At 34.9% G+C, this 18,583-nt stretch overlaps 9 protein-coding genes across 9 annotated transcripts; 4 read left to right on the top strand and 5 right to left on the bottom strand.

Moving 5' to 3' along the window:
• Positions 1-41: 41 nt before the first annotated feature.
• On the bottom strand, positions 42-1,585 carry HYPBUDRAFT_137564 (putative lipid phosphatase; the record flags this gene model as incomplete). Its single annotated transcript, XM_020219632.1, has 1 exon — positions 42-1,585. Exon 1 carries the CDS (start codon positions 1,542-1,544, stop codon positions 42-44), a length of 1,503 nt encoding a protein of 500 aa, XP_020076882.1. The 5' UTR covers positions 1,545-1,585.
• A 158-nt stretch (positions 1,586-1,743) lies between these two features.
• Positions 1,744-3,239, top strand: HYPBUDRAFT_122679 (uncharacterized protein). Its single transcript, XM_020219290.1, has one exon. The coding sequence runs from the start codon at positions 1,852-1,854 to the stop codon at positions 3,169-3,171; it is 1,320 nt and encodes a 439-aa protein (XP_020076881.1). The 5' UTR covers positions 1,744-1,851; the 3' UTR covers positions 3,172-3,239.
• Positions 3,240-3,276: 37 nt separating this feature from the next.
• Positions 3,277-7,081, bottom strand: HYPBUDRAFT_152590 (cohesin-loading factor complex subunit). Its single transcript, XM_020221099.1, has one exon. It carries the CDS (start codon positions 6,995-6,997, stop codon positions 3,338-3,340), a length of 3,660 nt encoding a protein of 1,219 aa, XP_020076880.1. The 5' UTR covers positions 6,998-7,081; the 3' UTR covers positions 3,277-3,337.
• Positions 7,082-8,446: 1,365 nt separating this feature from the next.
• Positions 8,447-9,529, bottom strand: HYPBUDRAFT_107726 (palmitoyltransferase; the record flags this gene model as incomplete). The annotated part of the gene is made up of 1 exon (XM_020218579.1): positions 8,447-9,529. One exon carries the CDS (start codon positions 9,527-9,529, stop codon positions 8,447-8,449), a length of 1,083 nt encoding a protein of 360 aa, XP_020076879.1.
• Positions 9,530-9,937: 408 nt separating this feature from the next.
• HYPBUDRAFT_5645 (uncharacterized protein) lies at positions 9,938-12,123 on the top strand (the record flags this gene model as incomplete). The annotated part of the gene is made up of 2 exons (XM_020223516.1): positions 9,938-11,350; positions 11,635-12,123. The coding sequence occupies 2 exons, from the start codon at positions 9,938-9,940 to the stop codon at positions 12,121-12,123; spliced, it is 1,902 nt and encodes a 633-aa protein (XP_020076878.1).
• An 85-nt stretch (positions 12,124-12,208) lies between these two features.
• HYPBUDRAFT_152587 (uncharacterized protein) lies at positions 12,209-13,669 on the bottom strand. Its single transcript, XM_020221098.1, has one exon. The coding sequence runs from the start codon at positions 13,555-13,557 to the stop codon at positions 12,241-12,243; it is 1,317 nt and encodes a 438-aa protein (XP_020076877.1). The 5' UTR covers positions 13,558-13,669; the 3' UTR covers positions 12,209-12,240.
• Positions 13,670-14,360: 691 nt separating this feature from the next.
• Positions 14,361-15,375, top strand: HYPBUDRAFT_199244 (lipoyl(octanoyl) transferase). Its single transcript, XM_020222998.1, has one exon. The coding sequence runs from the start codon at positions 14,481-14,483 to the stop codon at positions 15,354-15,356; it is 876 nt and encodes a 291-aa protein (XP_020076876.1). The 5' UTR covers positions 14,361-14,480; the 3' UTR covers positions 15,357-15,375.
• A 19-nt stretch (positions 15,376-15,394) lies between these two features.
• On the bottom strand, positions 15,395-15,913 carry SPC19 (Spc19p; the record flags this gene model as incomplete). The annotated part of the gene is made up of 1 exon (XM_020220101.1): positions 15,395-15,913. The coding sequence occupies one exon, from the start codon at positions 15,911-15,913 to the stop codon at positions 15,395-15,397; it is 519 nt and encodes a 172-aa protein (XP_020076875.1).
• An 860-nt stretch (positions 15,914-16,773) lies between these two features.
• Positions 16,774-18,153, top strand: HYPBUDRAFT_107985 (uncharacterized protein; the record flags this gene model as incomplete). Its single annotated transcript, XM_020218604.1, has 2 exons — positions 16,774-17,582; positions 17,637-18,153. Coding segments are annotated over 2 exons (1,326 nt in total), but the record flags the coding sequence as incomplete, so codon positions are not given.
• Between the last annotated feature and the right edge of the window lie 430 nt (positions 18,154-18,583).

The raw sequence follows: 18,583 nt of genomic DNA, 5'->3' as shown, positions 1-18,583 counted from the left end.
AATGAAAAAGAAAAAAGTTCTATTAAAATTCTATATTGTACTCAAATAAATCTATAATATATGGAGAACACTAAGTAGATGAAAAGTATTAAAACAGTTGTATGACTTAAAAACCCATTAATATTTCTTTCTGCTTCAAGGAAAAGTATTTGATCATTGGACTTGACTGGTTTCCACTTGCCCAGGTCAAACAGTGGTAATACAGTATCTTTTTGAAGGATGGAATTTTTGAATTTTATAAGCGTCAATAAGGTCCTGGGACAGACAAAGTATATAAATAAGAAACCAATGCTTAGAATGAGGGTAAATATGTAAGAGTTCAAAGCAGCATATGGACTTGGTAGGTAACACATATGCGTGGAGAACGTATGTTTTACTCTTTCTTCATGATCCAAATCGTCCTCATCAACAGTCTTCTTTTTCGGTTTTGGATCATATGGATTATTCAACGATAATAATTGGATGGCTGGATACTTAATTCCATTTGTCATAGAGGCGGTTTTCACGGTTATTTCCCTCGAAAGACTTTCTTTACCGTTTTCATAATATGAATGTTGAATATCGCAGTAGTCATGATCATCACCACTGAAAACAATTTCAGGGCGAACTGTTTTAAGAACCTGTTGAGAAATCTCATAATCGATGACAGTTTGATACTGATGGCCCTTTCTGACAGGAAATTTCTTGTGTGATTCTCTTAAGGGGCCACATAATTGTTTATCATTGAATCTATAAAGTGGAACATGTGTCAATAAGATTCTTGGGAATTGTGGATTGAGTTTATCATTTAAAGTATTTAAAAACTCCATCGGTTCTCTTTGAATCTTAGGATTGGCATAAGACAAAGATATAGAATCCAAAAGTACTATAGAATGATTTCCTAGTTCATAGAAATCATTAGGTTCACCGAAGAACGCATTAAATCTTTTCGATACTTCATAATCAACCTTTTGAAAACCAATATCGTGATTTCCAGGAAGTGACTGGATGCAATTTCTATTAACTTTCTTGGGAAATATTTTATTGAACCTCTTGAATTCCTTCATCCATATACTATCATCCCACTCTCTTCCTCCATCAAACAAATCTCCCAAGAATATCATACTGTCCGGGTCGAGGTAATGATTCAAGTATATATGATTTCTGTACAAATAGTTATCACTTATCTTCTTAATGAAATAAGTGACTATCAGGGGCCTGTCTTCATAAGTGTGTTCATCTACTATTTGAGGGTCTGCTATCAAAGCAACTCTATGAGGAACTGCTGATTTAGATTTTTCATTCCAACCTTCCCAATTATTCCATTCACATCTTTTAAATACATTTTTAGGCACGGTACGTTCGAAAAAGTGTACCACCATTATCCATAGTATAACAAAGTATACAATCAACTTCCATTGGATCTTCTTAACGCTTTCTAAAACGCTGTCGAGGTTGATGGTCATATTGGTCTTGAACTGTACTTTTGGCTTGAACTTCTCCTGCTTAGCCCCAATTGGTAAAGGCAACGCGTCCTCTGTTTTCTCCTTTCTTCGATAATTCATTATCCTTATCTTCTGCTTATTTGTGCGATAGCCTGTAAACTTATCGTCTTAATCATAGCTGAAGACTTGAAGATCGTATTTAATCGATTGAATTTTTCGCTTTGTTCGTTTCTCTGAATTTTTTTTTTGTTTTGTTAGTGGAAAAAGACGCTTAAAAAAAAACATCAACACTAACTCCTGATGCAGCTGACTCTGCAAAGTAATACTTTGAATAGATAGAACTAGTGCTTCAGATAAGTGGAACCACAAGATTCTCATAGGTGAAGATTGGCATATTGAAATGTGCATCTGAGCTTTACCCACTAGTATGTCTAACGGAAGGGAAAGAAGACTACGGTCCAAAGATGAGACTAATAAACCAGTTCAACAAACGTTTAATTTCGATAATATAAGTCCACTCTTGTTCAGGAACGAGGAAATAAAAGTTAATGAAGGGAACAGCTATGATGATTTATACAGTTCTTTTGAGGATGTTAATTTCCCAGCATCTCATAAAACTAGCAAGTTAATTAATTTGAAGGTGATTGATAGATTATTACCCCGAAGGAATAAGTCAAAACCGGACCCACTCGCTGACTCAAACTATGAGGCCTTTCATAAGAAGATGAAAAAAGAGGAGAAGATTATGATGAATTCGGAAAGGCTCAAGATTATGTCTGAGGTCGATAACTTACGTTCTCAGCTTTCTTTGATGAAGCAGTATGACTGGGTTAGGCATCTTCCCAAAATCACTTATATCAGAGATATTCGGGATTATGAGGAACTTCTGCGAAAGCGTCAACTCACTATTGATGAAATCGGCCGTCTTTTGAAGAAGCACGATGATTGGAGGAGAAGACAAGAGGTTTTATTGAATGATATAAAGAAATATGATCAGGGTATTGATTCTGACGATGATGATGAATCCATTTTATCCATTCCTATGTCGACCTTACAAGAGAAAAGAGAGAAAGAGCGAGTTTTGAGGAATGGCCCTATTATAAGACTAGCTTTACACAATGGGTACGAAATACTCATGAGTCCGTATGCCATCCCCAAAATTGTACTAGCTGGCACCGACGTATCTTGCGGCCACAACCCAAAGAAAATCGATCCAGTTAAAAAGGAGCAGCATAATGAATTAACCAATTCCCATGATCACTCAAGTAAGAGGAGGCTAAAAAGAAAAAGCTCAAGTGATCATCTAGAACGAAAACCTTTGACAAAAAGAAAGTACCATCGAACAACTTTAGACAACACATCACGAAATGTATCAGAACATGAAGAAAAGGCTTTCGAGCTAGATAGTCAGCCTCTCCCTGACATGTCAGACCTTGATGATGAAATACCAAACCAGGATGATGGCTCCTCGGAGGGTGACCCCCTTATATTCACCGAATTTTTAAAACCTATTCCAAAGAGGAGAGGAAGACCCAAGGTCTCACTGCCATGCTTGGTGCGTCTTAATCCTCAAAGTCTTAGAATCGTCTCTGACAAGCATGAAGATGTTGCTTTTGGTTATGCATTCCCCAAAATAACAGAAAACGATTTCGAACGATCTCTACCTCTATGCTGGAGATTTGATTTGAAACAGGTATCTAAAATTGGAAAGAATGATTTGAGAAAGAAGTTGGGAAGAATAACCTGAAGTCTCTCAAATTATATACGACAATCATAATAAAGGTATCTTGTACTATAATTTTTATGAGATTAAACTATGCAATAATTATTTATTAAAATATGTATTTCTATTTTTGCTAATTAAATTTCAGTACTTTCATGTATAAATAGCATATAATTTTATTCGTTAATCATTAAGTATAATCTTTGATCGCTTGTACGAACTTGGCAAAAAGACCACCAAATTGTTCCAATTTTTCCAAGTTTATATCAAGATCTAAATCATTAATTTGAAAGGGGACAACCGTGATGACTTTTGGAGCTTGTCTTGTTTCAATATCTGCTCTATTTGGCCTGTAGTTCTCAATTTGAGAAAGTGTAATGCTGTAATAATTTGTTAAATGACTTCTGAAGTTTAGCATCGCCAATAAAGCCTGTGAATTAATAAGCGATGTCTTGATCGCTTCCGGCCTCAATTCTTTTTGTTTAGTTATAATTTCAGCTTGGTCCATTCCTTCTCTGGATATTGCCTTATCCATATGATAAATTAATATTAATACCTCTTCAATAGAAGAAAATAAAATCTCCAGTAGGTTAGTGATGGTATAAATTACTAGATTTCTCTGTTCAATAGCTTCTTCCACATTATTCCTACCAATTTGAAATTTAAACACTTTGGAAAGAGCAAATATAAACTTCTTCCTAGAGGAATAACTTCGACAAACAATTTTATATATAGATGAAAGATGGGAAGTTTGCTGAAATACCAGACCAGTAGCAACATTTTGTTGATACTTAACTGCCAAACGTAGCCCTTCAATATAACTTGAGTCTGTCAAAGATTCATGCTTCTCATAGAGCTCCTGATGTAGCTGTTTCGCTATATTCCTGATATAACCGTTCGGTGACGACTCTAATGCTATGATTGTGGCAATGCATACCTTAGGATTAGCAAAGCCTAATTTCAGTACTAGTTGTAAAAATTGTACAGGAAGTAGGGAAAACTTGCCTGAGTCGCTTATACATAACAACAATATCTTATCAACATAACGCTGAATAATACCGGCACAAATTCCGTCATTTACATACGATTGAGAATCACCGTGAAAGACAGCTACGTCCAATTTGATCTCCTTTGATGACTTTTCTTCGGCACCATTTCTTTTCTGGGAGTCTGTATCTTCCTTGTTCAAAAATGAAATAATACCTTGAATAATGGTGTGCTTGATTTCTATACATTCACCAGAAAACTCTCTATCTAGCACATTGAGAATGGGATTCGACATGAACAATTTTGGATGATAAGTGCAAACGTGAATAATATTTTTAATTGCAACATTTCTAACTTGCGGTTCAAAATCACCATTGCAAAAAAAAAGAAGGAACTTGGTGATTAAGCTTGTAACAGTCTCATTTCCTTTAATTCCAACGTTTGCCTTAATATAAACCTCTCTGATCTTTTCAAAATCACAATAACTTCCAAAACATCCCAATAAGTGTAGCAATTTGAACAATTTCAAGTCAGCTTTCGGGGAAACACCAGTCTTCACTTCATCCATAAAAGGCTTGATCAATCTCATACAAGAAACAGACGCATTTGCTAGTTTTATAGGATTGTTTTGCATCTTACAAAGCAACCATACTGATGGCATTGCTTGATTAAGTTCTCTAACATCGAACTTTGTCAAGTTACGTAATAAAAATGCCTGTGTAGATTCAACGAATTCGGGTCTCAAAGCGTTCACTTTGGGAAGAACATTTTTCAAAATTTGCAAACAGTAAAAACAAACAGACGAGTTTCTTTCGCCAGCTAAGTAAGGTTGAAGCAATACCAATTGGTCTTGGGATATAAGACTTCCATTGCAACGAACAAAACATGCTAATAATACCAAGGCTTTCTCTATTTCTGATTGGATTTTAGTATCAATCAGATTCAAGATGTAATCCAAAGTTGCATTTACTATTTCACTGACAACAATTTTGATTTGAGATTCTTTAGTCTCCATAACATTCTCAACGAGGAACATCAGAAAATATTTGGAGCTCTTTCCGCCCACGCTTGCAATATCCATCATTATATTAACTCGAGAGATGATTGACAGATATAAGTTAAAATCATTTTTTTCGCTTACCGGCCCAAACCATAACTCCAACAAAAACTGTTTCGTCATTGCAGAAATTGAGTCCTCTTCATCATCTAATCTCTTTAACATTTGCATTGCTATATGACCACGCACATTGCGATCACTAGTATTGACATACATTTCTCGGGATAGCTTCATAACACGTCTTCTAACGGAGATACTATCATCATTTAGTCTATCACATAGTCTTTTATGGAATTGAACAATAAGTTCTGGCTTCAGCAGCATGTATCTACTGATTAAGTCAATGACAGCATCTCTAACAAGAGGAGAGCCATCAAGTAAGCTTTTAGATACAGATTCCTGGATTTTGGGTGTAAGTAATATTCTTGCATCTTGATCAATGAGTGATGAGAGAATCTTGACCGCTCTCGTTTTCGCTTTAATTTTGCTACTATCCAACGAGCGTACGATAACATTCGTAAAACTGTCATAAAGGGAAACTAACTCCTGGGATAATATAACCTGGGTGTATGAAGTAATAGACAGAGAGTCCTTATCCGCATTTAATGCCTGGTTCATGACAATTGTGTCTTCAGAGAGAAATTGCAACAAATTTTCGAGGATACTATTGATGATGGCCGTATTTTGCAGCCCTTGGTGAGATACGTCATTATCGGAATTGAGAGCGGCGATCTGATTTTCTTTCTCGTTGTTCACGTTCATTAAGAAAGGTCTTAACATGCAAATATATTTCAAGACTAAAATTTTCAAAGCCGAAACGAACTCTTTTGATTTGTTAGAATACAATTTCACGAACTGTAATGTATCCAAAAAATTGTTTTTCAAGAGATTGAATTCCTCTGCAGAGCTATCAAAATTCAACAAGTTTACATTAGGATGTGCCATTTTGAGCTCGAGCAACTTTGTGCCAATTTTGCCGGCCATTTCTAAGGCGAATGTTTCCATAACAGCAGGATAAGAACCACTCTGAATGACAATCAAAAAGGATTTCATAATAGAACATAATAGAGTCTCCAGACCAGGCCATTCAGGAAAAGTAAGCATGCTTGATACATCATCCAAAAATAATAGAAATGTTGCCTTATAGTTTTGATCTGGGTTATTATTTAGCTTTTTGATAAAGAAATTGGCAATTTCATTAGAAACATCAACAGCTTCATTATATAATTGATCCGACTGCTCAATTAAGTTTTGCTTTTTAATCAGAGTATTTTGTACTGCCTTGTTGGAATTTTTTACGTTGGTGAATTCTTTTGCAAGATCAGCTAGTTCCTTAACTTCAAAACTTTGTATCAATTTGATCAAGAGTACTGTGAAAAGTTGAACATTACCTCCTCTAGGTAATCTCACTTGCCTGGCAATCGATTTTTGATGGGGTAGCTTGTCAAAGTTAGTTAATACTTCATTGAGGATGAATTGACGCTGATCTGGGTATTCCTTATGTATTTGTATGAGAACCTGAGTTGCCCAAATGCTTAAGTTTTGAAGAGAAACTGGTCCTTTAGAGTTGAAATTACCTTCAGAAAACACAATCAGAATACACAAATATTCAAGACGAGTGAGAACCTCTTCATCTATCTCGTTACCATTCAAGGTGAAGCACATGGAGCTGAGAATATAGCTCAAATCTGAAACAACTATAGAAATGCTCTTGCCTGGGTGAAAAAGTTGTTCATTAGAAGCTTCAAATTTAACTGATAACGGAAGAATGGCATCTTGAATTATATTTGCTAAAAAATTAATCATTGATTTCAAATAGTTATCCAAATGAAGAACCTTATCTGTTCTTCTACCGTTTAAAATGAGAATAATAATCTTAGAAGCCAAAATATGATTTGTAGTGGATGCCATAAGATAATAAAAATCATCTTGATTGTTATAGTTAATGACATCCGTTATCTCATTCCATGCTGTATCATGAGCAACATCAAGAGATTCAATGCATAATTTTTCTATTCTAGTTAAATAATCAATGTCCAATTGATCAATGATTGGATCCATATAGAGTCTGAGAAGATTATCTAAAATAGACACGAAAACATTATTCTTTAAAATCGCAGGACCTGACTTAGTGGACCAAAAATACTTTGATACGACATCATCGGATTCAGATTGGTTAATATCATCCACCAAACCTATTAAGTTATCCAATGTTTGCTTCACCAACTCACCTGAATCGACATAAGAAGATGGTTTGGGCAATCTTTTTGGGTCTGGAGTAGCCAGCCCATCATCAACAGACTCTATTGGTCGCTTAGATGATTGTTTAGGCTGGCTAAAAACTTGCTGGTTAGTTTCCGGAGAAGTGGACTGGGGTTGTGGAGATGATTCTCGAGAAAAGTTTGTTCTTGATTCGGAGAAAGCCCTATCAAACTTCTTATTGAATTTCTTAACGTGCTTCTCCAGTTTTACGATATCATTAAAGTCCTTACCAATATGGAGGTTTAGTTTGGAATTATGCTCTTTGAATAGTTGAGAATCCAACTCAAGGTTGAAGTCCCTCAAAGAGTCATCTTCAATTGGTGCCATTGTATCAAATAATCGTTTCTCTAATGGCGGCAAATTCAACTCATCGCCATTCACCGTACGAGACGTTTCGCCAGCAATGATTGGTCTTTTGAAAGTAATATCGGCTAGTTCAGGGTGCTCAAACAGATTGAAATCTTCAACAAGTAAATTCATCATCTTTTCATACTGTTCTGGATTTTTATTCATTGCACTTCTGAGCTTGGATACTTCAGAGCCAGTGCCAACATGAGAAAAATCTTCAGCTTCTGATGAAACTGGCTCTATATTTGCCGACGATAGGAGAGGAGCAATATCTTGTTTTGGAATCAAATGCATTAGTGGAGTTACGCTCAAAGCTTCTCTTAGATCAACCGGATGACATTGTTGTGAATTCCCTAGAGAGGGAGACGAAGATGGCGATGCCATTTTTCACTCAGTTTACTCTCTCCAGTTTTCAGTTACTGAAGACTTGTTTTTATTTGAATTAAGAACTCAAGAAGAAAGATATTGGAGCTTGATATTAGATCAAATTAACCGCTGACTTCTCTTTTTTAAGTCTTTTTTAATTCTCTTCTTTTTTTTTTTTTTTTGGTTATTACGCGTTTTTCTATATACTGAGATAATACACTAGAATACATTAATTATAATACATTAAGTATAATACATTAACTATAATACAGGGAGATGCTAGTTTTCGAATGATCGTAAAGGATTGAACCTCTGAAAGCGAGTATCACCGGGATCATATACTTCTTTAAGACTAAAGCTAGAAATACCCTTAGGGGTACCAAACCAATTTATGTAGATATTTTTGAAAACAGATAAGGTATCAAAAACATTGATATAGCGATCATCCATATCACGTTTGTAATTCTCGCGGACGTAGTTGAGGTATTCTCTTGTAGTCATATTGAATGAAGTGAGAAATATATGGAAACCGAGTAAAAGGAAAGGATATACTCCAACTAAGATTCCATAAATGACGAGGACAAGACTCAATGGAGTAGTACTAAGGGAAGACGAAAAATGATGTATGCTCGAGGACTTTGAAATTTTATAATGGAAAAGATGAATGAAAGATAAAATGACCAAAAAACTTGAAGTGATGATACCGGATGATAAAAACCAAAGAAAGTACTTATAGTTACGGGAACCAACACAGTTATTCAAAAATATACAATGATGATCATGAGTTGTGATGCATGAGTTGCATGTTCCACAATGGCTTGTTCTTGGAGGACGCCATATATGACAGGTAGGACAATATTTAACAGAAACACCATAATTAGTTGAATCAGTATGATAAGGAAGAGAAATAGTATTGAAATACTCGTCAGGAGCCCCCAGAGGATTAAACTTCAAAGTGTTTAAAGTAAGAGGGACGTGAATATTGCGGGGCAATATACCAGGGTCACTAGTGGTCGCTCTAATGAAAAAATTTAAGCATAAAGCCCAACAATAACTGAAAAGTATTACTACTGAAGGATTGATATTATGCCAAAGCCAGGGTGCTTCAAAAATCCAAAACAATATTCCTGGAATCAAGATTATTATCCCGGTAGCCAAGTTGATTGGTTTTTGTTTAATACTTCTAAGTCTACCACCAAATAAGTATATATATTTCATACCATCATGATTTTGTACTTGATAATTTTTTTTAGCAACCTTTTTATCATCCTGTTTGATAAGCTCAGGATCCATAATTAGCCAGTTGGTAACAAACCAGTGAAACCAAGAGAGCTTCTTTACTTCGGTCTCCTCTTCAACCATATTTAAAGTTGGCAAGTTTTCTGAATTAAGATCATTTTGTGGATTTGTCAGATACTGCTCCGACTCTTGAACCCGAGTTGGCTCCAGTATAATCGTACTCATGATAACTTATGGCTAAAGGAATCTTATTATATGACAAAGCATGAGAAACAGATATTGCATAAAATAAAAAATTCCAAATAGAAATATCTTTTGCTGATAAATCGAATAGCTTAAAGCAAAGATAACAGTATATTCGCTTATTCTATATTTTTTTTTCTTCCTTTTCAAAAATTGTGAGGATTCGATGGCTTTATCCAGAAAAACTACTTGAGGACTAGTGACGATTACCAGCTTACGTTTGTTTACAGGAATCAGTTAATGAGTCAGGCTCTGTTAGACTAGTCGATTCAACTTAGCGAAATCACCATGTTTAGCCGATCCTTGAGGTGTTTACCGAAGCAAAGATTGTCTCAATCGTACACGAAATTCACTCCATACTCCAATCCCTTAACATCATTCTATAGTAGAGGGATTCAAAGAAGGCAGTTAACGTTGTCTAGTGGTCAAAGAGGTGCCCTTCGAGGTTGGGGGACTATTGTAAATATTATTGCCGGAGCATACTTTGGAGGTTTATTAGTCTGCGGAGGGTCTTTATATTTAATTTATTCTGATGCTAATAATAGGCAGCATATTCCATTTGAATTAAGCTTTAACGATATACTAGACTCAGTTAAAGCTATAGATAAAGATGATGTTTTCAAAAGTCCAAGATACGCCGTTAAACATTATAGACGAGTTTTAATTAATATTGCCAAAGAGTCCGATTCCAATTTAGAATTCGATGAGTCAAAATTGAGCGAAGAAGATTGGTATGATATTCCAATTATTGATGCAAATGTTTTAGTTTATGAAAAATCAAATGATTTTGCTAATTTTTATATTGATTTTGTATTAAGATATGCAAAAGCTTTATTAGCAAAAGGAAATTTGAGTAGTTCCATTCACATATTGAAATCAATTGTTGATAACGATGAAATTTTTTTCAAATTGGGGGACGCGGAGAGATTATCCCAGTGTTGTAGGTTATTAACTCGTGTTTCGAGTGAACCTCAAGATAAAGTCCAATATTTACTTCGTTCTTTGGATATGTTAGAAATGACTTTTGCTTCAATTAAAATGGATGACAATTATTTACTACAAGACGGTTCAAGAATAACCGATGAATTAATCATTTGTTTAAATAATTTAGCTACAGTAATGGCAAAACAATCCTCCAATAGAAAATATAGTAAACACGATAGAGAAGATTACTTATCTAAGTCTCTCAATATCTATCTTGCCAATTTAAAAATCTTGAATGAAATGAATGAAAAAATCAAATCTGGTGAAAAATCTCAAGCTTCTTATCCTTTATTCAACTGCGATGAAGAAAATTTGGCTATAACTTTGGCCGAAATAAAGGCCCACATAAGCGAAGTCATGTGGGCCAAAGGCTACAAGAAAAATGCTATTCTGTGGGGTGAAGAAGTCATTGATGATATTTATTTCCAAAGAAACACCTATTTGAAAGCTTCCCCCATTTTAATCAATGTTTTCAAAAACTTGATCATCATGTATGACAAATCCAAAAATATCAGAGCCAAAAACAGATGTCAAGACCTTCTACTGGACGTCACCGTATTTGAAGCTGAAAACAAATCCTGGTATGATGGCTTTATAAATCGGGTTTGTAAAATTGTTTACAACAGAGGCCCCTTGGGAGTCATCGAAAAACCTCTCCTCGAGAGATTCGGTGCCCCCAGAAGACTACCAGAACTAGAAGAGTTCGAAGATGAAGATGTAGAGTAGTCCTGTAAATAGACTTGTGTATAGCTTTGCAATGTATTTATTTAAGCAAAAGCTTTTTGCAACTTAATAGATGCACCCGTACACCTCAAAATCCCTCGGCTAAACCGAACCAAAAAAAAAAAAAAAACTAGCCAATAGTAACAAAGGCCAAAGTAAGCCAGAAAGAGACCCATACACCACCAAGATAGTCCGGGGAGGGAAAAGGTCAAGCAAAGAGGGAAAAAAAAAGTAGTATAAACTAAAACAACTGATTCATTTACCTAATCATCGATAAGTCACATCAGATCTTTAATATGTTTGCATTATCTTCTCGTATCGGATTAGCATCCGCCAAACCATCCATGTTGATGAAACCAGCGTTAATTCGTGGTCTCAAGACTATCCCCCAACCTCCGGGATTCATTGTTGGTACCGTTAATGATGCTTATGTTCATCCAGCTGCTGATAAATTACACGGTAGTCGTCATTGGGCTAGTGAAAGATTAGTTGCTGTTGGTTTGCTCCCATTAACTTTTGCCCCATTCTTCACTGGTGTATCTACTATTTGGGACTCTACTATGTCTGCTTTATTACTTTATCACTGTTACACTGGTTTCCAATCTTGTATTATTGATTATATTCCTACGAGAGTTTATGGTAAATATCACAATTATGCCATGTACTTATTACTTTTTGGAACTGGTGTTGCCGGTTACGGTGTTTATGACATTGAAAAGAGAGAAGGTGGTGTCACCACTATCATTTCTAAACTTTTCAAAGCTTAAATTTCTTAACTTATTTATTTGATTTTTTTATTCGATTCTCTTTTTGAAATTACGTTAATCTTTCATATCATTACAAATATATTCATCCACATTTATTGATTATTTGTAGGTACCTCACTATTTACTAAGTAATTCAGGATATAACTCTCCTATAAGGCAATCAAGCCATTTCACCATCAAAAGCTTGTTCAATTCACAATTCTCGTTAAGCGAATTGTAATTACTTGACTTCTCTGCGTCGTAATTGAATATCGTGAAAAATTTACCTATGCTTTTCTTCAACTCTGCTTCATTTTCACCTTGGCATCCGAAAAAGTTACCAAATATCAGTGCTCCACCGGGGATTAAAGAAGGTATTTTATTTTGAAGTAAATCGTAAGTTTTTTCAGTTAATGATTCAACTGAAACCTTGTTTTCTTCTTCGTTCTTTTCTTCTTCTTTTTCATTGGAATTAGCCTTTTCTCCGAATAAATTCTCTTTCAATTGATTAACTACTTGAGCAATAAAATCATCTTTGAGAAAGCCTGCTCCTAAGATTTTGGATGAAATAAAAGACTTTATCATGTTATCGAGTTTGGTTGCTAGTGATGGACTCAGTAGTATCCAAGAACTAACAAGACCTATAGAATGATAAAGAGAGGGTCTTCTATTAGAAATATTGGTAATGGTATCGATCAACGAAAATACAGAAAAGTTGAATATATGAGTAGACCCCGACCCAATAGGGTTACCATCATTATTATCAGCAGAGGAGCTTGTCCCCATAAAAGAGTTGATTGAAGTGTAAGCTTTATTGAAAAACCCTATTATATTCTGTTCTATTACAGTGCTAGTAGGGAAACTTGATTTCTTCTTGGGTTTTTCAATTGCCTGAATTAGTGAGTCGATAATTTGATCAATCAAACCTAAACAAAATTCGGGCGATGATAAATTTGTAAATATCTTATTAAGTATCAAATCAGATACTATCAAGATAATTAAATTCATAGTAATGACCGATGACGTTGGTCCACTATTTCCAGGACCAGAAACAAACGAATCATCATCTCGAAACGTTGCTTGAATGATTTCTTTAACTAAAATTCTAAAGTAAATTAAATGAGGATGATTTGCATCATTGCTTTTCTCTTCCGATTGATACAGACCCATTGAGTTTGAATCATCAAAAAATTCAAATTTGCTATAGCCTGCCCTATTACAAGCAGAATGATCGAAAAGTACATGTCGGTTTGCTAAATATCCCAGTAAGGTTTCTGAAGCAGTTGCATTAGAAAATTTATTCACAGTGTTGTCTGTTCTTGCTTGACGGAAGTAATCATCAACTACTTTTATTGAATTCAGGTTGGGATCATCACTGACTAGTTCCTTCAAGTGATTATCAAGAATAAAGGTCAAATCATCAATTAAATTAAGTAGTTTAGAAGGCAGCTCCATTATTCTGCTGATTCTTTTAGCACAATTTTTAATAAAATCACATAACATCTGGTAAACATTGTGAATGAACTCAAAATCGTCAGTGTTCAATTTAGTCAAGTACCAAGACGTGATATACTTTGTCACAATAGTACTTAGAAATAAATGAATCTCAAAATTTAACTTAGGATAAGATTCCTTGATTAATACAGGAAGATTATTTGAAACTTGCCTCACACTTAACTTATCGTTTCTTATCAAAAATTTGGAAGGCATAAACAATTTGACTAACAATTGGAACTCGGGGGATTCAACCTTCAAATCATTCTTCTCCCTATGATGCTGAGTCTTCTTCAATCTGGCCTTATTTTTGGATTCGTTCGATATAGTAAACTTGCTAGTCTTTAACTTTTCAGTTTTAGGGGTTATCATCTCATTCAATCTAGCTCCTCTTGATGATAGAGTTGGTGTATCTGGTATTGTTTCTGTAGATACTGATGCTGGTGACATTAACGTTGAAGCCTGGGTGGTTCTTGGAAATAACTCAATCGAGGTCGATGATGCCAGCATCACCTTACTGCTTGTTTTCAAACTAGACGAATTGCTTTTCCTGGAACTACTTAAAGACACATTAGGAGTTGAATAGCCCTTGGTTACTCTTGGACGGAACCGTAGGCTCAGTTTCTTGGTTGTATCTGTGCCCATTACTAGCAGGTACAAGATGCCGTAACCAATAATCACAATAACCCAAGCAAGCCAACTGGATAGGATACTTTGCTTGTTCAATGACTAGATCAGATAAGTAGATGCTATAACAGACCAAAAAAAAAACAACATCTAAACTGAAAAAAAATGGGAGTATCTGCACTCTCATACATCAACAGATCAAAAGTGAAAAATCACTAGTGCAACAACTTATAGTATAACAACCGTGAACAAACAGGATGACCAAATGCTTACAAGTGGTGGGCAAGCGGTTCAATAGCTGCAGCACCAAGTTCACTCCTGTCATTGAACAGTATAAGACCTTGCGCCATATTCATTTCCCCGGAAGAACCAAGTTTGAAGATGGGCTTAAGATTCAGCAAGCAATGGTAAATGCTAACATTGATTTCAAGAAGATTTCAAATAAGATAATCAGACTGCAGAAAGATATAGCATCCAAGGGTTACAGACTAACGGAGTACGAAGACGGGCTCCTTGCCAAAATCATGGAAATGAAACCATTGCCAACCGTATTAACTTTTGAATTTGAGAATGTTTACGCTGGAGGGAAACAAATGAAACAAGACCCCCAGTTAGATGAAAAGATTGAAGATTATAGAAAGATGGGTTGCGAATACCATCAGTTGGAAAGGGGCGGACAGGTTACATGGCATGGAGAAGGACAATTAGTGGCATATACCATATTAGATTTAAAACAATTTAAGAATCTTACCCCCAAATGTTTTGTTGATTCCGTGTTATTGAAATCGGTTCAAAATCTTTTGAAGAAAAACTATGGATTGAGCAGCTATCTCAATGAAAACCCCGGGGTATGGATGAGTGAAAGTAACCATAAGATATCGTCGATTGGATGTAATATCCAACACGCGATCACTTCTTTTGGTATTGCACTTAATGTTAACCCCGACTTGAAATACTTGAATACTTATACCATGTGTGGGTTACCAGAAGCCGAAGCTACCTCGATATCACGTATTTCACCTGAATCTAAGCCGGACGTCAAGGAAGTTGGTAATCAATATGCAAAAGAGTTGGCTCAACTACTAAACATCACAACTGTGGAACACATGAGTGGTGAAGATCTTAAATTATAGTTTACATATTATACATAGTATTTTAGATTACTGGAAAGTTATTGAGGTGGTAACGATGGAATCATACTTAATCGATTTTTCTTATCCTGTAAGTTCAATCTCGATAAACTATACTTTAATCGTTCCTTTTTATTCTGTAATAGTTTCAATCTAGTCAGCTTGTGTTCATTGATGTCTCCTTTAACAACTCTTCCAATTTCCATATCGTTCGAAGTATTCTTTCTGGCCCCATCAATCCGTATTCTTTGTAATTCAATCTTCCCGGTTAAATTGTTCTTTCTTCGAGTCAATCGACTGATTTCTCGTTCAATTTTTTCAACCATTATATTGATTTGGGGATGCGTCTCGTGTTGTAGCTTTTTCTTAGCATTCTCTAAATCCAGCTCTGGTACTAATCCAAATACTTTATCGGTGGTTAATACTCTCTTCAATCGGGGTACATCTCTAGTAACCTCATCCAATCTTTTCAACGACACCTCAAGAAACTCCACCGACCCTTTAAGCGACTCCACACAGCTCTCTAGTGTCTCATTCTTCCCATATGAAGCTGCGGCCATCCTGATCTCTATATCAATAACCTTATATTCGTCATATAAATTGTTTATTTATTTGTTTTTTGGTGCGTTTTTATCATAAAAAAAAAAAGATTAATACAAAAAAAAAAAAAAAAAAAATCATGGGAAGGGACAACAATTTGTTTTTTTTAAAAAAAAAAATCTGTCTTTAACTTAACAACTACACAAAACATTTCATCGACAACCATTGCTCTATCCATACAACGGCGGTAGCCCTACTCTACCCGTAAATTGTTTTCCCAGTTCGTCTTTCGGTTCATACAGTCATTCTAAAGCATCCATTGGTTTCGGGTGTGTATTTGTGATTCAAAACTAGTTGAGATAGCGGTTTCCATTTCAATTGCAGTTCTAGTTTCAATTCCAGTTTGAAGTCCAACTATTGTCAAGGCTGCTTAGGTAATCCCCAGGGATTGAAATAACTTCGTTGCGATTACCGTTACATTCATTAATCCATAATCAGATCTCATATTTGAAGCGTAGAATCAACTGGGTGTGATTCTGATCTAGATCTTTGTTTAGTGCTAATTTTGGTGTGCGTGATTCTAGGTTTCATCAAAATATCTTATCATCTCATCTTTCTTGTTACTGCTGGAACGGTCATTCATAGATTTGGTTCAGGTTTCTTGAAGTGATCTTCTCTTGACACTTGGTTACGTGGTAAAGCCGTTTCCATTTTAAAAAGAAAATTTCTCTATCTTTCATACTTTTTTTTTTTTTTCTTCGTTCTTCTCTCTATCCAGTTCCTTATTGGTCATATCAGGTTCCTTTCAATTCTTCTCTGCCCATAGATCCGACGTTTGTTTGCGGTCATTCAACTCCATCTAGATTTCAATGATTCCATAATGAGTGTTCCCGATATTCGTTTAGATTTAGAAGAGACTAATTATAAGCCTTCACTATCAGCTTTTCCATCTTCATCTTCATCCACTTCATCCTCATCTTTAAATCCTCGTCCAAGGGATCATGCTAATAGAAAAAGATCCAATTCTCAATCCCAAGTTGTTTCTCAACCTTCAACAACAAGAACTAATACATCAAAATCAAATAAATATTCTCTTAGAGATTCAGACACGAGCTACTTGAATAAACGATCTTTGAATGAATATATCATCACTTTAACTCCTTTGAATGATACTTTTATCGAAAAAAGATTACATATACCTCATAGCCCTGAACATTTGGAATTAGGAAGACCTACAGGAAGTAAAGTTAAACCAGATGTGACCAATGGATATTTCGATTCTCGTGTTCTAAGTCGAAAACATGCTTCCATGTATTATGATCCAGCTTTAGATAAAATCATGATTAAAGATTTAAATTCTTCTAATGGTACTTTTGTTAATGATGAAAAATTAGGAACTGAACCAGTGTCAGTTGAAGAAGGTGACACGATTAACTTGGGGTTTTACATACAGCAAGAAAGTAATCATAAACAAATCAGTGCAAAAGTTAAAAACATTAGCATAATGGCTAATTTTTTGAAAACTACAAATGGTACTAGTTCGAATAATAAGGGTATCAATAAACATTCTAATGGATCAGCAAAAATAAATGGTGCCCTTTCTGCTCTCGATAAACTACAAAATTCAGAATCCTATGATTTCAGACATTTAAACTTCATTCAAGATATTTTCACTCATCTTCCAGATCAGTCGGCTTTTCCTAATCAAGATGCTAGCCCGAAGAAGAAACAAAAAGGGTTAAGGTCTACTAAACGGAAAAATAAGAAGCCGATTGATGGTATAAATGATCAACTATCCTTTGATAGTGCGTTATTCAGTGATATAAATCCAAATGTTGAAGAAACATTATTGGGGCTTAGTAATAGAGGCAGTACTGGAATATTCAATAATTCTCAAATTACTAATCCTACAAATTTAGATTCAATTTTTGGTCTATTAATCCTGAATTTGTCAAAGGTTAAACAACAAAATACAACTTTGAAAACATTAGATCAATTTATTAAGAACTACCAATCAAAATTAAATGAACTTAATTCAAGTTATATATCTAAAGAAGTTGACCGTAGAATTTCAAAAGTGAGAGAACAAGTTGAATCTGAAAAAATGATTTCAAATAAATTACGGTATAAAAATGAAGAGTTAGAGAAAACCCATACTGCTCATTCTGAAAAGCATAAGATTCAACTTGAAAAATTGAATGAAGAAAATGAAAAATTGAGAAAATCATTGGCTGATGAATTGGCTAAAGCAGAAGAATTGGCTAAAGCGAAAGCATCAGAACTTCATAATACTGATCCAATTAATGATAAAAAAATAATTGTGGATTCCGGTGATACAGGTCTTGATGCAGCGAAACAACACTCTGATTCAAATCGCTCTGTATCAAGAAGATTTACTGAGCCACCTATAACTTCACCTTCTACCACATCTACTTCCAATATTCATGCTACGGCATCGAAGAGTAATGGCTCCAATGGTACTGCTTCTGGTGATAACGGAACATATAATAATAATAACAGTAATAATTTCACTACAAACTTTAATGATCAAAACTTCATAGATCCTAATAATAATTCTCATACCACTAACGAATCTAATGATATAACTAATGGCATCCAATCTCCTAACAACTCTAATAATTCTACTAAAAATAATAATGATAATCAAAAGGAATCCATTAATGCTTTAC

This window comes from Hyphopichia burtonii (genome assembly GCF_001661395.1).
Source record: "Hyphopichia burtonii NRRL Y-1933 unplaced genomic scaffold HYPBUscaffold_3, whole genome shotgun sequence".
NCBI lineage: Eukaryota > Fungi > Ascomycota > Pichiomycetes > Serinales > Debaryomycetaceae > Hyphopichia > Hyphopichia burtonii.
The sequence above is the reverse complement of the archived record's forward strand: the minus strand, read 5'-3'. Positions and strand labels throughout refer to the sequence as shown.

What these genes read in the sequence shown, in the direction of transcription:
- HYPBUDRAFT_122679 (XM_020219290.1), top strand. Translation starts at nt 1,852, where the DNA reads ATGTCTAACGGAAGGGAAAGAAGACTACGGTCCAAAGATGAGACTAAT.
- HYPBUDRAFT_152590 (XM_020221099.1), bottom strand. Translation starts at nt 6,997, where the DNA reads ATGATTAATTTTTTAGCAAATATAATTCAAGATGCCATTCTTCCGTTA.
- HYPBUDRAFT_152587 (XM_020221098.1), bottom strand. Translation starts at nt 13,557, where the DNA reads ATGGAGCTGCCTTCTAAACTACTTAATTTAATTGATGATTTGACCTTT.
- HYPBUDRAFT_199244 (XM_020222998.1), top strand. Translation starts at nt 14,481, where the DNA reads ATGACCAAATGCTTACAAGTGGTGGGCAAGCGGTTCAATAGCTGCAGC.